The 16,718-nt window shown below is 39.3% G+C and overlaps 1 protein-coding gene across 1 annotated transcript in view; it reads right to left on the minus strand.

Moving 5' to 3' along the window:
- LOC124722127 overlaps positions 1-16,718 on the minus strand; it is a 104,120-nt gene that overhangs the window by 1,844 nt on the left and 85,558 nt on the right. The window contains exon 7 of the mRNA XM_047247332.1: positions 396-533. Coding sequence (XP_047103288.1) covers positions 396-533 — 138 coding nt within the window. The remainder of the gene's footprint in view (positions 1-395; positions 534-16,718) is intronic.

The following is a 16,718-nucleotide window of genomic DNA, read 5'->3' on the forward strand; positions in this document are numbered from 1 at the left end:
AATTACAAACACAAACCAATAAAATATTTGAAAAATTCACTGTGTACAAAATTTAACGTGATCATAAAACTTGTGACTAATAAACTCTTATTGGTGCCCACCCTGGTCATACACCCATTCAATTAACTGCAGTACAAACATAAAATTAAGGACTGTATTGGATTTTATGTGCCTAACCCCCCCCCCCCCCCCCCCAGAGAGAGAGAGAGAGAGAGAGAGAGAGAGAGAGAGAGAGAGAGAGAGAGAGAGACCCCACTTTTTATAACCTACTCCAAACTTCCACAAATGATGATAAATTATTATTGTTTTTAATTACAAATCCCATTATTCTGGGACTATTACAGCATTAATATATACCCAATACTTAAAAGGGCCAAGTTCTTGATACAACATACCTCAATCCAGTTGGCAGCACGAAGCCTCTCAATGTCTTCAAAAAGGCGGTCAACATGATCCACCTGAAGTTTTACCATATCCCAAAAACCCTCCAGGTCTTCATTTGTAGTTGGGAATTGCTCATCTGAACTTTGTGTCTGCAAAGTAGTAAAGAAAATATCAAATTTATTGCTATGCCTACCCATATTTGTCGGCAGAGCAGTACATAAAAGGTACACCTGAATACACATGAGTACACACACTCTTGTGACTTTCAATAGGTCAATCTAACCACTGATTTAGTTTATAATAGGTTGCAGTCACACCATTCCCTGCCAAAAACAATGGACAGTAAAAACAAGTTGTACAGTTACAATTTTTGCAGACAAAGAAGCACACTGATGTTTTGTTCAACTGATTAATTGAAAGACTGTTCACAACAGAAAGAAGAGGGAAGGCATTTCTGAAGACCCAACTTTAGAGACTTACAAACTGAATGCCAATTTACTGAAAATAGCATTCACAGGAAACACTGTACTACCACTGGACAAGAAATACCTGTTTAACTAACTTTTTTCCTCTTTTTTGCTAAGGTTCAGCAATAACATAAAATTGAAGTAGTTCTGTTAGGACTGGTAAAGGAATCAATTGACTTAACTGAATGAGCCACACACACTACCATCTGAAGTGATTTAGGGAATCCAAACCAGGAAGACAGTATCATGAATCAAAGGTGGCTAATTCCCAATAGAAGTAGTTTAACACAGAAACAGCTCATTATTCTTAATGTTTCTGAGCAGAGGGGATAACAGCTGAAAGCTTATTGGTAGCTAAATCTCAAGCATGTGCTACTGCGCAATCTCAAACAGGTTTAATCTCCCAAACACGTTTATCTGGATTTCCACATGCCAGTACTCAAAGGAATGACCCTTTTTCAAAGCAGTTATGGATTGATGATGATGTCCTAATACTATGCACCAATTTACATACCAAATGAAAGTGATGACTGGTGCACACTTCAGGAAATTTGCAAAACTGTGACAAACTGTAATTGTAGCACCAATAGCCTTAACTGTAGAATCCAGCAAAACTAAGATTAGTATTCAAGACAACTGACCAATATGCGAACTTTAAACAAGAGTGTACATGTTGAAAATAGTAATGAAATTGAATTACAGTCCCATTTAGTAACTAAAGTACAATGCAGTGGTGATGAAATGAAAGATGTTCCTGACATAGATAACTAAAGATTACCTGAACTGTCTAGGCTAAATAAACTTTCAACACCACTTTCCCAAAACTGTACAGTCTATCACTTACGAAACACCAATGTGGAGAAAACTGTCTGAAATTTTTAGAAACATATATTTCTGAAAAATGATTACAATTTTACGGTTGGTTACAGCTTAATTGGTGGACAATTTATCAAAACAGGTTTCATTGTCAGCTTACAAGTGTGTGTGTGTGTGCGTGTGTGTGTGTGTGTGTGTGTGTGTGTGTGTGTGTGTGTGTGTGTGTGCGCGCGTGCGTGCGCTACAAACACTATGATATTTACAACCACTGTTTTGACATATACGAGGGCGGTTCAGAAAGTAATCTCCGATTGGTCACAGTGCAGGTTGTGGGGGGAGTAGCGACGCCATCTGTGCGTTCACGCACTCAATAGGTCAGTCGGCATCAAGCTGTGGTCGAGTGAACGTCGTACCCGCGCTAGTTTAGTTTTTGTGGCAGTTTGAAATGTGAGCTGCAATAGAAAACCCCGCCAAATGTGAAGTGCGTGCTGTCATAAGGTTTTTTACAGCCAAAGGATATTCTGCAGCAGCTATTCATCGTGAGCTTTGTGCCGTGTACGACCAAGAGTTATGAGTGAAGGAGTTGTCCGTGAATGGGTACGTTTATTTAAAAGTGGACGAGAAAACGTTCATGATGAAGAGAGGAGTGGTAGACCATCATTGGTGACTGACGAACTCGTTCAGACAGTTGATGCAAAAGTTCGTGAAAATCGACGTTTCTCAATGTCGGAGTTGTCTACTGGTTTTCCACAGATTTCTAAGACTCTCTTGTACGAGATAGTGACAGCAAGATTGGGTTACCGTAAGTTCTGTGCACGATGGGTGCCCAAAATTCTTACCGACCACCACAAAACTCAAAGAATGGCCTCTGCATTAGACTTTCTGTCACGTTATGAGGACGAAGGAGAACCATTGTTAAACAGAATCGTGACCGGTGACGAAAGCTGGATTAAGTACGTGAACCCTGAGACAAAAGAACAATCAAAGATGTGGGCACATTCAAGTTCGCCTACCAAACCAAGAAAAGCCTCGCAAGATTTTCCTGCCAGAAAACTGATGGCAACGGTGTTTTGGGATGCCAAAGGGGTGTTGTTGGTTGAATTCATGGAACGTGGTACGACCATTAATCAAGACGTGTACTGTGAAACAATAAAAAAGTTACGACGGGCTTTACAGAACAAACGCCGTGGTATGCTGACTTCCGGTATCGTTTTTTGCACGACAACGCCCGTCCTCACTCTGCTCGCAGAACAACGGCCCTTCTTGAGTCCTTCAAGTGGGACGTTATCAACCATCCACCTTACAGCCCAGACCTGGTGCCAAGTGATTATCACCTCTTCATGCATTTGAAGAAATGGCTCGGGTCACAGCGGTTTGATGGCGACGAAGAGCTCAAAGATGCGGTCACAGGCTGGCTCCAGGCACAAGCGGGTGATTTTTATGCAGAAGGAATTTCAAAGCTTGTGAAGAGATACGATAAGTGCCTCAATCGCTATGGAGACTATGTAGAAAAATAGTGCAAAGATGTAGTTGTAAGATGTATATATAAAAATATTTTTATTTAACTTGGTGTATCTTTTTAAATCAACCGGAGGTTACTTTCTGAACGGCCCTCGTATTTACAACAATGTTTTGACAGCACTTGGACACGCAAATTTCAGGGATTAATCAGATATTCAATAAACATATCTAACAAGGCTAATACTTTAACATTTACTCACACACACACACTCACACACACACACACACACACACACACACACACACACACACACAACTTACTTCTTGATTTTACAAATCATTGTAATTTATAGTTGAAAATTGCTGAGAGAGAATAAAATACCAATCTGTGAAGGTAAAGCAGTAGAAATTTGTAGTCAACAGTTACGTAGCGTGCGCTTAAGAACAAATATAAATACATCAGTAGTAGTGCACAACATCATTACAGTACCACAGTGCATTCATTAAAAAACAGAAGAAGCATCATGGCAGTCATGGTTCAGGAAAGCACCAGTGGTGTTTTAAAATATTTTGTTTCTCACAGACAATGCAAAACACTTTTGTTAATGCACATTTTTTTCACGTGTTAAGCTATACTCTACAAATGAATTTTTAGTGCAAACTGAACATTCAATATTTGACTACATGATGGTAGGATTGCTATTACACAGTATGCTTTTGTTTTTATTATGCCTTTTGTTTATGATTTGAACTATGTTACAGGATGAATCACTGATTTTATGATCTGCATAAAGTAATTAGTTGTTTTGTGCCATGTCGTCTTACTCTTGAGCTGTGAGAAAGCTTCGAAAGATAAACTTTTGACAATATTTAAAACAATATCGTGCTACTTTGAAATTAAATTTATTACGTAATTGTGGAGGTAAAAACATGTGATGTGATAAAAATATTGAAATCATGGAAAATAACTTATATAATTAAGTACACAGAGCAGCGTTATGTATCACCTGTTTGGTAAGATCTGTCTGATTATTTAAGAAGTGAATAAGATAGACTTCTAGATTTCAACAGTTTCTTCACTACCCAAGCTATCTGGATCCTCCCCTCCGCCACCAGCTTTCCTGAACTGTGCAGGTGGGAGATACTCTCAACACGTTCTCCACTCCCGAAACTATTCGTCTCAACCTACAGTAACCTACTGTTGCCCCATCTTCCACCCATCAGTGTCTACCCCTTTCTGTCCGAACACCACCTCCCCAGTCTTGTCTCTCAACCTGTGTGTTCCACCCTCTGCCAACACATCCACCTGTTTTCCCCTCCCCTCTCTTTTCCTGTTTCACTCCCCATCACCCCCCCCCCCCAAGTCTCAACCCCACAGCGTGCATGAACATTGGGGAGGGGAGCGGGGAGGGAGGGAGTGGTACTTCCTTTTCTGGAGAAGACTTCAGCCAAAAGCTTGTGTGTGTCTTTCTGTTGTGCCTGTCTGCAGCTCACATCATCTTTATGGTGAGCGGTAATTATCTTTCTCCACATACTGCTGATATTCCAAACTGGAAATAGTGCAGGCACATAACTACTACTTATTCACTGTCCTGCAATTCTTCACAAGAGCAGGATGTGGATGTATACCCATTCACCGAGCCAGTTGAATTAAGTAAAAGATACGACTTCATACAAGTTATGACATTTTGTTACTCAGAGCAACACAGATGGTCCATCACAAATGTCGGATCAATGGTCAACCATGAACTCTAATTTGCATCCTTATACACACTTACAGTTACTTCATTGTTGATATTACAATTTTTAGATATTGCAATTAATATCAAGTTAATTTGACATACGTGCAGAAACTTTATAATCTCTCTTACTCATTTCATACAGACCAATCAGCCAGAAAACAATGACATCACTTGAATTTACATCAAATATGATGACCAAACAACAATCCTAACAATTTTATCAATTACGCAATACAGTAAAACACGAATTATTGAACCCACTTTTAAGGACACCCTAAATATTTCCGTTGGTCCTAACAAACTCCCATAAGAACATTATTATTTCTCTCTGCTTTTAACAAATTTCACTTTATTCCTTAAAAGGAAACTTCTCATAAACGTTAAACATTTTGCAAACTGAAATTCAGTTTTATGTAATTCCTAACATATTCTAGCGAGTTTCTGATTTGTTTCCACTTTACAGGTCATAATTTGTCGTGTGGTGCAGTAAATGGTAATCAATTCAACATGCGCCTAGAACGTAGTCAGTAAGTCTACTTCACTTACAGTGAAAATGGCAGATGCGTTTAAACAATTTGAAATCAATTCCCATGTAGCTTAGGTCACAAGATCTTACATCACAGTCACTCAGAAGTATGAAGCACGAAAAGTTTAGTTTGCTTTCTGAAGTGTCAAAGTTGTCACTTTTATTTTTGTGGAGTTTTACAGCCTGCAAACATAGAAAACTTGAAGCTCAGCAAAAGCTGATGACAATCTTAACACGAATCTTTCCAACATGGTGAAGAAATACTATTTAGCAACACCTACATGTGCAGCATATTCAAAGATAAGGAAGCATTCTTCTATGCTCAAGCTAACAATTCCTACTGGTGCACGAAAGAACATCCTTATGTGTGTGTGTGATGTGGAAAATATTCTAAATTAGTTTTCAAGGACTGATAAGTGGAAGAATTCCTAAAAGTAAAAACATACTTTAAGAGAAGGCTCACGAAATCTTTCTGCAGATCGGCACTGAAAATTTCAGTGTATTGAATGGTTGGTTGCATCATTTTTAAAACATATCATAAATAGTCGTTTCAAAGTGTAAGTGGAGAATGTGAGGCTCTGGTCATAGAAAATGTGAACTATTGGAAGAACATTACATTGCCACGATTGAGATATGGTATGAGCTCAGATACATTTTGAATGCTGTTGAAATTTGTGTCTTTTAATTTATTTCCTGAAAAATCATATTCCATTATGGGAGAAAAATGGCATGGAGGTAAAAAGTACAGGAGGGGTGATGCTATTGTGTGTAAATAGAGACAGATGTGTGAAGTAGCCAACACCATTATATCCCAGGTGTTTCCACAACAAAAACACTACTTTGTACTTTAGGGTACAACAGCAGTCCCTAGAGATGTTAAAAGATTTCTGATGACTTTTTTGGGTGTTTAGATGCCAAGATGGTATAGTAGGAAGGAAAACTATACTTATTGACCTGCACACTGTACATACTAAGGAAACAGTTTCAGAAGACTGCAAATTTTTGTTCCTTCCTTCAAACTGCACAAGTAAGCTGCAGCCTCTGGACCTGGGCACAATACACGCTTAACTCCAAATACAAAGTATCAGTTGTATAAAAGTTAATTTCATTCCTTGAGAAGAAGGAAGTGATGAGACTCGGCATTGCTGCCTGGAATTCTGTAAAACGACAGACTTTGTTAAACTGTTTCACCATGGCTAGCTGTGGTACACCAGTTGCTGTTTAAGACAAAGTTCTTCCACAAGAAGAATGGAGTAGCAAAACTGATATTTCTGAAAATTCAACAGTCGAGAACACTCATTGCTTTTATGACGGCGTCCCGACTTCCACATGTGAGACTGATGCAAGTGAAATGCTTATGAAAGAATACAGGTAGAAGCTGGCAGCAACGACTATGAAAAAGGTGAAAAGGCAGGCAGGCTTTGCATCAAGTTTTGCTGCTGCTGTGCAAAAAGTTTATACTAACAGGAATTTCTTTTCTTCTTTTAATGTAGATGACTCGGTTTTAATACCAACCAACTGGAGCAACAACTTCTTTCAGTAAAATATGCTGGAAGGGCAAAATAAGAAAGATATTGATTTTTAAAAAAGAATTTTGCAAAGAGAGTGATAATTATATATTTGCTGCTTTAAATTTGTATCACAGGATGTTCCTAATTTTATAATTAAATAGCACTTACACCACCTATACATGCTTTATGTATGATTCTTGCTCACTGGTTCTGTGTACTCTGGCAAAACCACCCACTTAAGGAAAATCCCTACTTAAGTAAAAAACGTTTGGATCCCAGAGATTAGTTAAAAAGGGGTTTTACTGTAATGAAATTAAGCATAGTGTTCCTACCATGTTTTCGATAGACATTCGATTAGAGCTTTTGACCAATTTAACAGTCATTCTGTCTTTAACATGAAGTATCTTGACAATTTGATTGTACACACTGGGTTTCATTATTTTGCAAAATGTTAATTATTTAGTAAATTACATACATTATTTACAAAGATGGATAATAGCAGTTCTTGTGTTATTCGAAACATTTCTTTAAGTATTCTGGCCCACAAAACGAAAGTGAGACCTATGGCATAACACGATTTCATTATATGTTAAGTAAAACAATGACAATTTCAGATATTGACCAAGTTTCATAGGTTTAATGTGTTGGTATTTCATAGTCAGTTACATATTACATCACTCAAGGGCAGAGATTACTGGTTCTCACATTGTAAGTATCTTGTTAACCAGAATATTTGCAATTACTAGCCCTCAATGAACAGAGAGTTGTGGTACCTCTCTGTTCATTATGCTTTCGAAACTGGTCTGTTGCATTTCAGTACCCCCTGAAGGGCATTGTATATCACCGGTCGTGCAAGACTCTTCCAGGCAATCCATGTAAGAGCTGGCATTGAGAACACATTTTAAGGTAAACAACAAAATTTGTGAATAAAAATGTATACAGAAGATATTATGTACAAAGCATTACACAGTTAGTTACCAATAAACAACTTAGTACCACAGAAAAAAGGTGGGGTTGTGGATTCCAGTAGAACCTCAATTAACTGTTACTCTTGGGAACAGAGGGTGGTTGAAGTAATAAATCAAAACTAAGGAAAAAATTACATTTCTAATAAAAAGAAAGGAAAACAGAAAAATTTGGACACTGGAAATCTTTTTAAAAAAGTAAAATGTTTCTTGTTTCAGTTTCTTAAACCTAGACTTTGCAGCTGTGTTATGCCACTTATTTGCTCACATTATATCAATAAATGTAGCGGTTGGCTGTTGTTCCAGATCTTTAGAGGGCAGTCTCTAACACATCCTTTGCTGCAGAGTGGCTGATCTCTGTCTTCTTCCTTTTCTTCATCATCTGACTCCTCTTGCTCAACACTATATTGTTCCACAACAAGATCAACGATCTGACCACCTTGACAGGTTCTTCACCAGTAACATTTGCGATGTCACCTTCTGCTGGCCATTCCTCTACATCACCAGGCCATGTATTCGGAAGAGTTTGCGAATTAGTGACAAAATCTCCAGTGTCTGACTCATTAGTCTGTCGAAGTTCTTACTGTTGGTTTAAGCAAGGACAAACCGTCTTTCACGATTTTTGTAGAGTGGTTATCTTAAGTTCTTCCCAACCTTAAGCAACTGCATAAATTGCATGAATTACATAGAGAAAACAGAAGAGGGTTGCAGCTGTTCTGAAGCAATGAAAAACCTCTAACAAAAGCTGATTTACTTCCTCCTGTAATGTCGTTTCAACCACTCACCAGCACCCTGGTCCATTGGTTGGATTATTGTCGGCATGTGGGAGAGGGGCAAATACAGCTTTTCTGTCACCTTGTTGAAATTTAGTCTCAGGGGTGTGGCTTTGGGTGTTGTCTAGCAGTACAACTGCATGGAGTAGTAGGTTTTTTTATTTCAATTATTTGTTAATAGCCAGAACAAATCCACCGAAAACCATTCTTCAGACAAATTACCATATATCCAAGCACTTTTTTGAGCTCTGTAATAATAAGAAGTACTTATACTTTATGTTTATGAAGGCTCTTGGTTTCTTGGATTTACCAGTTACTAACAGTAGCAATTTTTGGTCACCACTTGTGTTGTGGCATGTTGCAATGGTCAGCCTGCCCTTTCCTATTTTCATGCCTGAGGCTGATTCTTTGGAGTAAGGGTATTTTGTGATAGCATTTTACAGTTTAGCCCCATCTCAATTTTATGTAACTAATCAGTTACCAGTTTATGTTCAGAGACTATTTTTTCAAAATTTTCAGCAAACTGCCTACCTGCATAGTTTTTCATCCTCAAATGGCAAGTTGTTCAATGACATGACAATTTTTCCACCATCATTTGCTTGAAATTCGTATTCTTCATACCACAGTTTTTTGTGCAAATGAAAAGTTTTTTTCTTTTATGTGCCCTTATATCCTCCCGACAAAATCAAACCTACACAATACAATCCAAGAGCTCACTTTTTTTTCCTTCAACACTTCTAGTTTTTACAGCATTTTTGCCACCTGAAGTTCATGAAGAAGCTTCAAGGTATTTTCGGTTCTTTTCCCAGCCTTTAGTGGTTGTCCTCTAACACCCAGTTCACAGGCTTATTTACTAACAGACTTACCTTTGCTACATCTTTGCACAACACAGTTTCTGTTTGACTGCATGCACAACATTTCCTTTTTTGATTCGTAGCCATTTTTAGCCTTTCAGAATTCCTTACATTTCTTAATCACAAATTAATAAACTGCATAAAACCAAACAGCAACTTTAAAATTAAAACAAGTACAGAAAAACTTGTTGAGTGCACAGATAAAACAGCAGATTAAAGAGTACAGTAAAGCAAACTGTCTGGGAGTAGAGTAGTTGGTCAAAAACACGTGTAACTAACCTGACTCGGATGGACACCTGCTCCAACAGGAATAAGATCTATCAATAATGCTGACATGCTGTTCGGTGCAGAGTGCAGACCGATAGTTGTACATGATTGGATAACCCAAGGAGTATGTTATTCAAAGGTCAGATAATCTAGGTTATATTTTATTTTAAACAACCAAGGCTTAAACCTTTCATAATTGAGCTACTCATTCACATAGTTTCTCTTCTTTCATTGTAACAGGTAACTCTCCACTAATGTAATGTATGTTATTTAGTCCTGGGAAAGATCACTTAAATGGATCACTTTTTCTAATAACACACTTGCAGCACAGGGCAACATATTTTATATATGATTGACAACGAAGGTATAAACTTAAGGTCGAAAACACACTATAAAATTATATAAAAATAAAATACAAAAAGAAACTTCAGAACAAACTACAATTATGTACACTAAAGGTAACATTCCTCGTCTCCAGTTTCAGTAATGTTGTGCATTTCCTTGCAGACTGTTACTTAGTTTCTATTGAACATGAACACAAATCTTTCCAATAATATATAGTGATTAGATTTAACATACAGAATTAATTTGTCCCTTTTTATTACTTCTTACATTATGTTACTACAGCTTAGTAAAAGCTCACAAATTCATATGCAGTAGTTAGTTCTACCACAAAATAAAAATATGCCTCTCTGTTACAATTATCTTTTCATCCTCATCTTTTCTCTCTAATAATTTCCAGTGTCAAATTGTGTGCTATCACAATAATCAATGCCAACAATTCTCTTATATGCCATCATGCCTTACTTTCCATAACATTTTTTTTCCCTTCATCAAATAAGTGCACTAATTGAACAAGAGTATCACTGCAATGAAACTATGAATTAGTAGCGACACAAATGTTAAAGCTGAGAACCTTTAAAATAAATCTGCAGGTCAGGTACCTCAAATGAATGTTACAGTTGAGTTGCTATGTTAACCAGCACATATTCTAAATTATTTGTGTAGTTGTTCAATGTTCATATACAATGACGATTACTACACAAGACTTAAAAATATAGTATTATATGATGATATTATATTATTCACATAGGGTGAGAATGTATCAATTCCCACTGATCGAATAAATAGTAGATATGAGTAAAAATACTGACAGTCTTGTCCACCCTACAGAGCACACACAGTGTGTACACCTACAGGTGAAAGTTGAGTAACAGAATTTATGTTATGCTATTTTAACAACAGTACAGTTTGATCTATCACATATAAAATAACCAGTCATAAGAAATTATACTTTCCAAGTGCTGTCAGTGAACTGAATGGCAGATTACTCAATCTATATACACCTTAAATTCGTCTATATGCATCTCTGAATCAAATGTTTAAGAACAACATATTTTAGATCAACGATTTACGTAAAATAAGTTGTATACAGTAAAAAAAAAAAAAAAGGTAATTTTACAATAAGCAGAAACCAAAAATACCAGGATTCCAAGGTAATATGGATTTCAACCCTCAGTTACAGTTTACATTAGCAATCACACTTCTTGTGCAATCTTAACATAGGTGAATACAAAATGGTATTTTCCATTTACAGAGTGTATAACAGTAATACAACAGCTCACTCATGCATTCAAATTTTGAAACAGCAACATCAGCTGATAGGCAAACATAACTTTTTTAGTGTATAAGGACAAATGTGAATTGTGTTTCACACAAAGAATTAGACCACAACAGATCTGGTGTGACTAAGTAAAAAAATAAAAAATAAATTACATAATTCATTTAGTAGATAAAGTTTTAACTGAATAAAGACATGATGGCAGCAAACAAAGAAAATGCACATAAACTTCAAAACTAAAATCATCAACTATTCTTTTGCTACCCACAGTGAAGCCAGCAATTGAAAACCAGTGATTGTTAGTAAATTTCAGTTGCCAACCTTCTCCTCATAGTTTGAAATATTTAGTCGGCACCCACCTATATAGGGAGAAATGATCATCATAATAAAATAAAGACAAATCAGAACTCACAGGGAAAGATTAAAGTGTTAATTTTTTCTGTGCACTGTTTGCGAGAAATAGCTTAAGGGTGCTTCAATGAACCCTCCATGAGACACTTAATTGTGAATTGCAGAGTAATAATGTAGATGAAGATGCTACGGAATAACCAACACTTGCTACAGAACAACCGACAAGTGATACTGAAAGAAAATGTAGATGGTGGGATGTGGTAACTGCAATAAAGTCTGTGCATGAACACACTGCATTCGACAGTTCATACAGCAGAGTGCTTGATGACGTTTGTGCAACCGATGAGTGTGACATTCCGTGTGGTATGGCAACATGTCTGCAAGACATCATTTGAGTGCTTACAATTGTGGATAAGAAGTTGGACGGCTCAAAGCCAATCAGAGTGTCACTACTGCTGTCACAGTAATGGATGTGTCCGAAAGTGTCATTTCATGATTAAAAAAGGTCGCTGAAGGTGGTTGCAGGCTGACCACAACAGTGCAAGAGTATTGATACGTAGCAAAAAGGAACAGACATCTCACTCCTAGCCAGATAAATTCAGACCCTGCAACCACTATCAGTACACATGCCTCTGTCAGAATCATTTCGCAGCAATTAAATCAGACTGGTCTGTATGCTCTGAAGCCTGTTAAACGCATCCCACTTCAACCATGCAAGCATCAACAGAGTTTGTTGGCTCAGGGAGCATGTTGGTTGGGGTTACATTCTCTCAAGGCAGTTTGCAGTTGTGCATGGCTCAGGGAGAGTGGTTCATTGAGAAACACATCCACCGAGAGCATCCCACACGAATCTCCTGTGATTCTGGCCACCAGTTAGCCTGGAGAGAGAACACATCATACACCACAGAATGTTCCTGGGATCACCACCACTATGGTCTAGGCATTACAGTGTAGGCAGCAATTATGCACAATGGCCAAACACAACAGTATATCTTTGCACGAGGTGCCATTGCAGCACAGCAGCATTGCAGGGGTATATTACTCTAGGGTGTGTTTGCAGCTGACAAGCACTCAATGCTGAGGTTATTGGCACCCTCACACATATTAAAAGAAATGACTGGGGAAAAAATTACTAAAATGTTTATTACACAATGAGGAAGGGACCTATAAAGTGACACACATTCACTCACTCTCACCTCACTTGCATTGACCCCGCACCTCACAGGCCTTAATGCAATAGAGAAGGTCAGAAGGTGCTACACATAGGATTAAAACAGAAGTAAAACCACAGAAGAGCTAAAAGAAAGGCACAGAGAAATGTGACTGGCTGACTATTTACAAAAAAGTGGGTGGGCCTGTCACCCTGTTAATACATTAAGAACATCTCCCTAAAATTTGCAGAACCAAGTTGGACAGATCACAAAACCTTAAAACTATAACCACCTTTGTTTCAATGTCACTTAAAATAGAGGAAAGATCTGCCGACAAATCTGCAATTACCCTCTGGTCCAAAAACAAAACACAGTCTAGTACAATGTGGCCCACAGTGATCTGTACGCCACCAGCACAATGGCCAAACACACTGGAGCAAGAAGCCATGTGTCATAGGACTGGGGCCTATGCAAAGGCAAGTAAGGAGGATCTCTTCCTGCCTCCATGGTTGGAAGGAATTATGCCACGGTCACGAAGTGGGCTTTACTAGATGCAGCTGACGTCACGTGCAGTCATTCGTTTTCCCATTGATAAATCACTCTGTACCTCAACAGCAAGGAGATAACATGCAGGAGGATGGCACACTGCACAAACTGAGGGAGCAGAAAGACACCTCTTTCCCCAGCCATTTTAGTTGGAGGAGGATGTCCTGGATATTATGAACTATTTTATCTGTTGGGTACAAGGGTTGTAGAGAGTGAAGTGCACTCAGAGAATCTGAAGACAAGGAATTAAACACTTTAAGCACATCACATCTGCTCCAGTGCTCCTAAGATCACATATAATTCCACATCAAAGACAGTACAGTCTCCAGACAGTCTGACCTTGAAAACACGATCAGAGAAAACAGAACAACCAATGGAGTCTGCCTGTTTTGACCCATCCATGAAGACAGCTGTAGAGTTGTAATGCTCAGTTAAAAGTTAGGTAATAACATATTAAAAAAGTATGCAGGAGTGCAATCTATCCTGTAGTGCACTGCACTAAATCCAATATTACTCTGGGCCTCTGAAGTAACCACGATGGCGAGCAGTCTGCGGTTGTACGTGCTCCATACAAAATGACTCCACCACTTACTGTACACGAGTCCCAAATGGGCTTGTTGCTCGTGGACGATTGGAGAAAACGTGCTCCTGAAGTGGATGAGTAACAGTACGATATGCACATGAAGACAGAGTTGTGCAAAACTTACACTCCTGGCACATCACGAGGAGATGCCGTCTGACGGTGAGTGGCAGTTCACCAGCCTCAGCACAGAGACTGGGTATGGGCTGGTTCTGTAAGACCCCGTGGCCAACCTAATCCCTCATGGTGGACCGAGTCAATAATCTTTTTTTTTAATGTAGTATGGTATCCTTCCTACACAAGACAGATAAATTAAAAATACAGTGAGAATCATTAACACATTAACACGCATGCGTGCGCACACACACACACACACACACACACACACACACACACACACACACTGCACACAATCTGCAGAAAACTGAAAACCTGTCTTTACAGCCCACTCCCCTGATCTCAACACTGTGAGCTGCGACTGAAAAGTCGCTGTTGCAACACTGGAGGAGGAACAGAGAACATCAAAATTGTTTACAAGTAATTAGCATTGTATGGGAAATGATCCTGTTTATGGCTATGGCAAAGAGGGTAACACTTAAAACATTGCCTGAGAAACACCATTCCCCAGCTTAAATCGATCTGTCAGCATGTCACTGTCAGCATGTCACCAACTCAGGACCTAAAAAACCAGACAGAAAAGACCATATGAAGATGGGGTGGTGTCCATGAAAGGCCAATTGTTGCAGTTGCACAAGAATACTATGTTTCCAAGTAGTATCATACGCCTTATAGATATAGAAGAATATGCCAATACATTGGTGTTTATGTAGGATACCCTGTTGAACAGCTACCTCTAGCAGGATCGGGCTGTCGACAGTGGACCGAAATCTCCGGAATACACACTGAGACTGGCTAAAGAGTTGCCTTGTATCTAAGAACCAGACAAGATGATGGTTATGCATTCACTCCAGGGTCTTTCCTACACAGCTCATTAAGGTGATCCTACATTGACTACTGGGATGTGTGCCCTCATATCCTGGTTTGAGGAGAGGTATCAAAATTGCCTCTCTCCACAAGCGGAGGAACTGATCTGTCTGCCATATTAAATTAAAACCATTAGATAAGGATTCTCTTTGATGCTACTGGAAGATGTCGAAGCTTGCAGTACTGGATTTGGATGTGACTGGGTGCATTATCACAAGTATAAGAAAGGACCGATTCCAGCTTCCACATGGAGAAAGGGCAGTTTTAAGAATTGTTGGATCTGCAAGTCCACTTGCCCCTTTCTACAGTTGCACGATAGTGGCGAAATGCCAGATACTATCTGGCACTGGCAGTAGTTTTTGCGAAACACTGCCAACGTCTGAGCGATGTCTCAGGGTATTGTTTGAAGAAACCCCCATTTCAGCACTGCTGTTATTGGTAAACAAGCGTGTTTACTGGAAATCCTCTGAATAGCTTTCCATACTTTGTAGAGAAAGTGGAAGAGTTGAGTCCACGAAGGCTTACCACAACCTTCTCTCGCTCTCCTTAATTACACATCGAGCATTGGTTCTCACAACTCAAAGCTATGAGGTTGCCTGCTTCTGGGCAGCATTTAAACCCTCTAAGAGCAGTACACCTGTTCCAGATCACTGAATGGCACTTATTAGTTCACCAAGGTAAAGGTCGCCTCCTAAGATGACCTGAAAACTTTGGGATGGGTAAGTCAGCAGCATGACGGATCAATCGTGCAAATGTGGTCCACCCATTCCTGGATCAGCTGTGGTCTTCAGACATCACCAGCTGGCTGAACAGCGTCCATTTAGCCCTGCTGACCATTTTGGTGGCTTCTGTTAAGGTAACACTCCATCCAGTAGGTGACACTGGAATGAAGGTTGTCAATAACTTCCCACTGAACAGTCCACGATGGCTGGAGAGCAGACAGAGAGGCCAATGGCTGAGAATGACCCAGTATCAGCACAGAAGTGAGTACCTGTGTCGAGGATGCACAGCTCACCTGACATCTTGAGGCTTTCCAAAATCTGACCCTGAAAGGGAGTAGAGGTCGAACCCCACAAGACATGACAGTCACTGAAGTATCCCAGTAAGAGAAATCAGGAGAGTTGTTCTATAACGTCTGTGATAGTCTCTGAGCCTACTGTATCTTGGGGAGATAAACACAGAGAGCAAACAGTGATCCTCCAACACACATGCATTTCAACTGCAACTGCTCGCAGGTCAGTAGCCAAGGGGGGAAGCAGAGGAATGGTGGGCGTTATTGATAAACACAGCTATCCTTCCCTCAACTCTTTCCGCAGTCAGATCATCCTTGTGATGTAGGATACAGCACAGTTGCATAGGGGTGTCAGTATCTTTAAAATGTGGTTCTTGTGAATACAAGTACAAGTGGTGTGCCTGTGGTATGAGCTACAGTTCATCCACATGGGTCCTAAATCTATTAATGTTCCACTACAGGATGGGCATCTATTATCATGGTGGTAGCACTTTCATTCTGAGTTTCTGCAACAGAGGGGATCCCGCAACGGGTGGAGTTTCAGTCGGGGGGGGGGGGCGGGGGTTGCACGCCCTAGTCTGTCATCGAGGTCAATCGCCTCTGAACATTCGAGAGAGGAGTCTGAGACTACAATGTCAACATTGTCTGTCTCTTTACTTCCTGTCTCAGCTTGTTGGTGATTCTTCAGCTTTAGCTTCAGTTTTGTT

This window comes from Schistocerca piceifrons, chromosome X, assembly GCF_021461385.2.
Source record: "Schistocerca piceifrons isolate TAMUIC-IGC-003096 chromosome X, iqSchPice1.1, whole genome shotgun sequence".
In the NCBI taxonomy this organism is placed as follows: domain Eukaryota; kingdom Metazoa; phylum Arthropoda; class Insecta; order Orthoptera; family Acrididae; genus Schistocerca; species Schistocerca piceifrons.